The sequence below is a fragment of the Parasteatoda tepidariorum genome, chromosome 4, assembly GCF_043381705.1.
Source record: "Parasteatoda tepidariorum isolate YZ-2023 chromosome 4, CAS_Ptep_4.0, whole genome shotgun sequence".
Lineage (NCBI taxonomy): Eukaryota > Metazoa > Arthropoda > Arachnida > Araneae > Theridiidae > Parasteatoda > Parasteatoda tepidariorum.
In genome coordinates this window covers 20,177,712-20,186,204 of record NC_092207.1, presented here as the reverse complement: position 1 = coordinate 20,186,204, position 8,493 = coordinate 20,177,712, and the positions used below count along the sequence as shown (strand labels likewise).

The following is an 8,493-nucleotide window of genomic DNA, read 5'->3' as shown; positions in this document are numbered from 1 at the left end:
TATCCTTATGAAGAGAACTTGTTTGCATCTAAGGGCAGATTAAATGAATGCAAAGCTCCAAGTACGAATGAAAATCAACATCGCTAACTCTTGAAACGTCGTAGCGCAGCCATCCTTTTGATTATAAAAAACTGCGCGAACAAAATTTCTGTTCGGCAAGTTTAATTTTTAAAAACTTTCACATTGTATTTTAAGCATAAGTACATAATTTGATAGCTAAATAAAACAGAACTATCTGCAGATGAGGGTGATTACTTAAACCCTTTGCCGTAAGGATTTTTTCTTAATTTGTAACGGAGTATAGGTAATTTAAAAAAAAAAGAACTTTTTTTCGAAAATATTTTGATGTTTTCTTCCCAAGCTTCTTCTCAGATTTTTAACTCTCACTATTTGTTCCTATTGTATTGAAATCTTTGAAAACTGAAAAGTAAATAGAATTCTCCTTCCTCTTTTTCTTTTTCTCTAGGACTTGTATAATTGCGAAATCCTGTTAAATGAAAAAATATTATTTAGGTAAAAATATCTTAAAAATTTCTTTTCAAGCAATCTAGTTAATAATAAAAAACATATTTTTGAAAAAATATCTTGATATTTTCTTCCCCAGCGGCTTCTCCTATTTTTTCTAACCAATCTCTACAACCATTTATTCCTAATATCTTAAAGTCATTCACAATCAGTTACTTATTGAAAAGTAAAAATAATCCTCCTAGCTCTATTCCCCTCTGTTATAAATATTATAGTATTTTGAATATTAAAAAAGAAGTAATATTTAGATAAAATTATCCCAAAGGTTTTCTTTTTTTTGACTTGCAATCTCTTATCTTTTTTAAATTATTCAATTAGCCATTTTTTAATTTTTTTAACTATAAAATATTTAAATTATTAAAATATAAAATTATACTATAAAAATATACTATAAAATATTAAAATATTTAAATTTTAACAATAAAATATTAAATTATTTAAATTTTTTAACTCTAAAATTAACTTTCTAAAATTAGCTGCGTTGGATTAATTTTCGAGATAATTTGCTTCCACCATTCCATCTCCATTTTTAGTAGTTTGCGGAGTTCCATTCGCAAAAATCTTCTTCGTTTTCCTCCTCCTTCGTTAATCTTAAGCCAATCCTGACTTCATCGTCTGGCACTGTCCACTCGTAGTCATCAAAATCTTTCCAGTTCCTCTCAAAACCAATCATGTCATAGTGGATTTCGGGAAATTTCTCTTTTGATGCTTTCTCCAACCACTGCCCAGTTCTTTCCTTGATTTGCACACCTCTATTTTCACCACATGACAAACGTGGCTTTGGGTCCTTTTTTTTCTGATCTTCATTGAAAAAATCGAATTCTTCATCTTCTTCGTAAGGATACCATCCGTCGTCTTTGGTCTGGATCCACTCCCATATGAGCTGGAACTTCTTGGTGTTGTAACCAGATTCTTCACACCATCCATAGTCATCGGTATGATGGCCTGGATACCAAACTTCCGGAGGCTTGACTACGAGATAGACATTGCCCACTCCATCGTATTCTTCGCTGAATCGGGCCTGCACGCGATCTTCCTTACAGTCAGGCCGCTGTTCCATCTCTTCTTCATCAACACTCCAAACATCAGCATCTTTCACTTCTTCATTCAAAATCAGCACCTGTCTCTCTTCCTTCTTCCCTTTCTTTCCTCCGCGTCCGAAGCTATGAAAAAGTGAAGAAACATTTTTTCAATAATTAGTTAATAATAATATAATATAATAATTTATGTATAACAATGTAAATATAATAATAAATTTATAAGTAGAAAACGTGAAATATGATGTATTTTATTTTTACTGTACAAATGCTTCCGTTGTTGTTGTTGACGTAGGCCTGTTAAGGCAGAGGGGTGCGATTGTTCTTGTTTTCCAGTGGTGCCATCAATGACCAAGAATTCGACTTCTGCCACACCCATACGTCACGCCCGTTTAAAGGGCGGACCCATTTATACATCCATTCATTCATCCACATAACGTAATTTCGTCCTGAATCAGAGAACGATCAATCTCCAATTCAGTACCTCCAGAGATATTGATTTGTTATGGGAACATGGAGGACATTGCGACTCGACAGATTTAACGTACATCTACATTTTATTACACGGGGAATCTTCTTCCGGTGGAATTCGAACCCATGAACTCTCGGGCATGGGCCCAGCGCCCTACCGATCAGGCTATTCCTGCCCAAAATACTTTCCTGATAATATATTGTAAATAATTTATCAAAAGTATTATGTAAGTTTACTCAATGAGAATAAGAAAGTTTTTGTAAAAAAACGAAGGCAAGTATCTAACTGATTAGACTCATCACTGTTCGTTCGGAATATAGGAATACAGCAAAATATATTTATATTTCTAGTGCATCTAAAACTATGCTTGTAAATGTAAATAATTTGTAACGACTCTGAAAAAAATTTGGTGTGTGGTTACCTCCATTTTTTGGTGTTGAGGTAAACTGAGTTTTGGTATAGTGCAGGCAATAAATTTTTTTATTTACTTTTGCACTATTCTAGTTTTATTTATTTATTCGTTTTTTGCTTACAGATAGCACATGTTTCCATGTGTATTCGAAAGGTGCATGTGCATTATGGTTTCATTGAAAAAACATATTATTAAAAAAAAAATTACATTTTAAATAACTTAAGTGCTTTTTCATTTTGCGAGGGAGAGTTAATTCTGTTACTCAATTTATTTATTTAGATTTCTCCCTACAGTAAAAAAATTATAAAAAAAAGTTGAATTTGTATGCACCGGGTGAATTTTTATTACCAACTTTATTTCTTTGCGTGGCGAAATGGAGAAGTACCATAATATATTTGCACTAATTCTTTACGTCAATTATTTTTCATATTATTTTGCCAATTTATATAGATTTTAGATCAATAACTACAGTGTTGTACTTATCCATGTTTGCAAGAGATATTTTTAAAAAAAGAAACAGCGATACATTGCAAAGAAATTTGACTGCCAATTCTAATTTGGCGATTACACTCGTAGAGAACCTAGAAACTAATTTTCAAATGTTCAAGGTGTTTGCTTCTTTATTTCATCAATTAAATACTATGCAGATTAAACAATTTATCATTCAATATTTATATCTCTAATACTAAACAGTCACCAAGTACCAGTCAATTTCGCAATTTATCTCTCATTTATTCTTTCCTACTTAAGTATTTAACACTAAATCAAAGTTTTTTTTGAATCTATTACAACAGTCTAAGGTTTGTCAGAAGTTTATTTTAGATGTTTTAAATCAAAATATGAACTAAGCAAAAACATTAAACAGTAATTATAATGTAGATGAATATAGTTTGTTTCTTCCAAATTGGTTACAAAGCAAGTTAAAAAAAGAAATTTTAATAAATGAAACAAAGATTGAATAAAGAATTAAGCTAACCTTTTTTTAGTAATTATAATTGTGAGTAATCCGCGTGATACCATTTATTTAAATAAAAGTAAAACTAAACATTCACTTAAGCAGGGTAGAATTTATTTTAGTATTTTTAAATGATATATTAGTATTTCATTTTGGAACTTTTAGTTCCCATCCATTTATAAACACAAAATAAACGTTTTTGGAATGTTTAAGTACTTGCTTGAATATTTTTGCGTAAGTTATAAACATAAAAGAAACTATATTTAATTAAAAGGGCAAATAATTCTACATTTGAGAACCTGGTAGTATTCAAAAAATATTACACGTAATTAAGAACAGACAGTGAGATTTATTATTTTATGCATTCAGTCTTTGAAAATACATTATAAATGTTTGTTTTTTATTAACTATTTTAAAACGACTAATAATTAAAATAGAAACACTGAATTTTTAAAATATAAGTTAAATATGATTAATTTAGTTTGATTACCAATAGCTCTAAACATTAGTTAATCTTAGCTATATATTCTTTACTTACATTTTCTTTATAGCTTTGAACATCGTTGATTTTAAAGTTCGTTGAAACAGTACAACATACGTACAAGAGTTTTCAAGTAGATATGATTTAAAGACGTTTTCTTTTTAAGTACATACGCACTAATGCTGAACAGTGATTTGCTTAAATTTGGACCAATAAAAATGTTTGTCAGATAATTTTCAATATGATTGTTTCGAATGTTTGGAAGACAGGATTTAATTAAATATTATTTTTTAATAAAACATGTATATTTAATAAAGAAATAATGAATTATATATGCACTAAAAACAAAATTAAGTTGGCGGAAAATAAAAGTAATGTGAAAACAAATTTCGTTAGGAAAATTCACAAAACTCTAAAATTCGCATGAAATAAAATTCCATTAACTTTTTCCTATTTTTTCGTAGTAGTTATGCAGTATCATTGAATTATTATTTAGTAATATTTATGCAGTATTCTTGAATTATAATTTAGTATTTTTTTTTCCTTTTCAGTAATATTTATGCAGTATTATTTAATAGTATTATTAAACTCAATTTGTTCAAAGGAAAATCTGAAAAATAAAGTGCCAATAAACTGTAAATCTAGCACATGGTTGTTATAGTAAAGACATTTAAATAAAAATATTTTGAATCAATAACTGTAATCAAGGCAACTCTGTAATAGCTAGTGGTCGAAAAATATGTACGTGTAAATGAAATCTTAAATATGCAAAACAATGAAGAATTTTGTAGAAATGGATCCAATACAAAATGAAAGAGTTAAGCTATAAAAAAATTAAACATTTCAATAATTAGTTAATAATAATTTAATATAATAGTTTATGCATGATAATTTATATGCAATAATTTATCTATAGTAATTTATATGTAATAATTTATATATGATAATTTATATATAATAATTTATGTATAACGAAGTATATATAATAATTTATAAATAATAATAAATTTACAATTTGAAAACGTGAAATATAATGCATTTAATATTTCTGGACTAATGTTTTCGCAAGTAAATCCTTTATCAAAAGAATCTTATAAATTTTCATGAAATAAAAAAAAGGTTCTGTAAAAACGAATGCGAGTATCAATCTTATCAGGAACATAGCTGTTAGTTCGGAATGTTGAACCTCTGTCGGAAAAGTGAATAGCTATGACTTTACCCATTGCCATGGAATGAGATTCTAGTTACTAAGAAAATAAAAAACAATACATTTAATTCCTAAAGAAAAATGTTCCTTCAGAGAAATGTATTGAGAAAACTGATGTTTTTCCTGTAACTTTTGTAAACGAAAATCCAGACTACATGCTTTAGAACAAGATCTTACGTAATTTAACAAAGATTCCTGCTTTTCTTTTTGTTTACCTTCACAGAAATTTTAAACTGAGTACATGAAACTAAAGGTAGTGTTTGACTAGATATTGATCAAAATATGGTTAAAACATGAATTAAATAACAATTTTGAAAATCAGTTTTTTATTAGGATCAGATTTATCATAAAGCATGGATTGCTGTAAGATATTTAACCAAAGGTTAAACAAGTCAGTGATAATTTTTAAAAAAATGCTGATGTGAGATAAGAAATATGTTGGAGACGTAACTGCTATCTTTGCTGCAAATATGTACAAATTTTACATATTCGTTACTAGAATAGTAAATAAATTATGTATCTATTGCCTCTCAAACTATATTTGTAAAGGTAATTAATTTGTAACCACACTGTAAAGCATTTGTGTGTATAGCTTTCACCATTTTTGGTGCTGAGATAAACTAAATATTTTTTACTGTGCATCCAATAAAATATTTTCTCTTTTATTTACATTTTCACTATTATAGTTTTATTTATTTATTTATTCGTTTCTTTTACTTTTGTTTGCTTTTTGACAACTCATTTTTTCATGTGCATACGAATCAATTTATGACTTAGTTGCAAAAACAAACCTTTTAAAAAACAGGCACATTTTTAAATATACATATTCACTAATTCTTTTTTTTTATAACCGTCGTTGAACAGCCGACCCAATTTTATGGGTTTACGACTACTAATGTTCAAGTCCGTAGTCTTGTAATTTTGAACCCACTCCTGAAGACAAGGGAACTCCTGGATCGAGTATTGGGTGAAATTTGCCTTCGTGGAGGACTTTTTGATGGAACCAACTCGTATTTGCGTTACATAGAGAGGAAAACCACAAAAATCTCCCACGTTTAGCCTGGTGTCAAGGGGATTCTAACCCATGATTCATCTATGAATTAGGATATTTCACATCGCACTGTGGTAGGTGCAAGTCGGATGCGGAATTCGGTTCGACTGGGATTCGAACCCGGTTCGCCGCATTGGAAGGCGAACGTTCTATTCCCGGAAATATCGCGGATCTCACTAATTCTTTCAAACAACATTAAACTGGATAAAATTCAAACTGGGTAATTACAAGTCTGTACTTAAAACTATATTTAATTTAACGCCAAAAATGGTAGTTTATATTTTTACGGTATGTCAAGCATTTTTAATTAATAACATTTAGAACCTTGGGTACTTGGTGTTTAGTGATTTTAGATATAATGAAAAATAAAAATGTTTAAATTTTGCCAGGATTGTAACAGATCCTTGTTTTTGTTTTTTTTTTCGGGAAAAGGCAACTGACCCCTTTTGCAGATTACAAAACAAATCAATTATCCTATTCGTTAGTCAAGATTTAAAAAAAATAGTTATCCAAAAATTTTAAACCCTATTCGTTTGCAATCTCTTAGACTGATCCACACACATTTTAGCTTATCCTATGAAAATAAGTGCTGTCAGAGTAGCCTAGTTTAATTATTATCCAGTTTTAAGAAACAAACAATGATAAAATATAAAAATTTTGACTGCCAATCTGATTTGGCGACTATACGTGTAAGTTTCCTAGAATCTAAATTCCAAATTTTTAACGTAATTATCTCTTTACTATATCAATTAAATATTATTGAGGGAAAAAATTTTATAAATCAATATTTTTATTTCTACGACCAAGTATTGCACCAATTACCAGTACCAGTCAATTTCGAAATTTATCTCTGATTTCTTTCTTAAGTGTTTAAAACTAAATCTAAATATTTCTATCGTGTTACAATAGTCTAAGGTTTGTCAGAAGTTTATTTTGTGAATAGAAGTTTATACATTAAATCAAAATATGAACTTTACAAACACCATCCAGTAATTTTAATGTGAGTGAATATCGTTTGTTTCTTCCATTACAAGCGCATATTCAGTAAGCTATTTTGATAAACGTAAAGATAATTAAAGACAGGATTTAGCTAACCTTTTTTTTTATTTTTCTAATTGTGAGGAGTCCGCGCTAATTCTTTATATTAAAAAAAATGAAACTAAACATTCACTTAAGCAGGATAAAATTTATCGCAGTATATTTTAAACGACCTTTTAATATATCACTTTATAGACTTTGTTTACCATCCATTTCTAAGCACAAAATAAACGTTATTAGTTTGCTTAAGCACTTGCGGGAGTATTTTTAGCATGTAAGTTATGAATATCAACGTAACTATACTTAATAAAAATAGAAAATCATTCTACATTTGAAAACCTGATAACATTAAAAAAACGATATGTAGTTTAAAACAGACCGTGAGCTTTATTATTTTATGCATTCACTCTTTTAAAATGTTTTTTAAATGTTTGCTTTTATTTCATAACTGCTACAAAATGAAATAGAAATACTGAATTTTTAAATTTAGACTTCAAACATTGGCGTTTATAGCATTTGTTAAATATGATTAATTCAGTTTGTTTGACCTTAGCTATGAAATTTTAATTAGTTTTAACAACGTTTATTTTTAAATTACTTACAGCTTCTTTATCGCCTTGAACATAGTTGTTTTTAAAGCTTCTGGAAACTGTACAACATACGCACAAGAAATTTCAAATAGAAATGATTTAATGTACAATTTTAAGTGAGACGTTTTCTTTTTAAGTGCATACGCACTAATGCTGGACAGTCATTCGTTTAAATTTGGACCAATAAAAAATGTTTGTTAGGTAATTTTCAATATCATTGTTTAGAAAGTTTGAAAGGCTGGATTTAATTAAATATATTTTTAATAAAAAATGCATATTTAAAAAGGAAATTATGAGTTACATATACTTCAACTATAAAATTAAGTTAGTCGAAAATAAAAGCAATATGAAGCTGCTAGTAAATCAGTAAGAAAGTTCATAAATCAGGACGAAAATGCTCTTTGCATTTTGTTGCATTGATGTGACAAAAACGAGATTCTTAATCTAATCGGTCTACTAAAAACGTATTATTTGAAAGAAAAAAATTCATTATTTTCTTCTTTTTAATTTTGTACCTGTTACTTAATTTATGTAGGAAAGTGGTCTGAATTTCTGAAGGAGAAAAAAATGCATATTGCCAATAAAATGACGCGTACCAAGAAATTATTTACTTAAAAATTTGATTTCAAAGATCTCGTTTTAGCTGTATGTTGGGTAGTTCTAGACATTTTCATAAGAAAAGAATAAGACAAAAAAAATCGTTTTAACAAAATAAAACAGAATTT

At 28.4% G+C, this 8,493-nt stretch overlaps 1 protein-coding gene across 1 annotated transcript; it reads right to left on the bottom strand.

Annotated features, from left to right (window-relative positions):
• Nucleotides 1–815: 815 nt before the first annotated feature.
• LOC107446513 (uncharacterized) lies at nt 816–7,856 on the bottom strand. The gene is made up of 2 exons (XM_016061188.3): nt 7,781–7,856; nt 816–1,688 (listed from the first exon to the last, which is right to left on the bottom strand). The coding sequence occupies exons 1-2, from the start codon at nt 7,801–7,803 to the stop codon at nt 1,055–1,057; spliced, it is 657 nt and encodes a 218-aa protein (XP_015916674.2). The 5' UTR covers nt 7,804–7,856; the 3' UTR covers nt 816–1,054.
• Nucleotides 7,857–8,493: the final 637 nt, after the last annotated feature.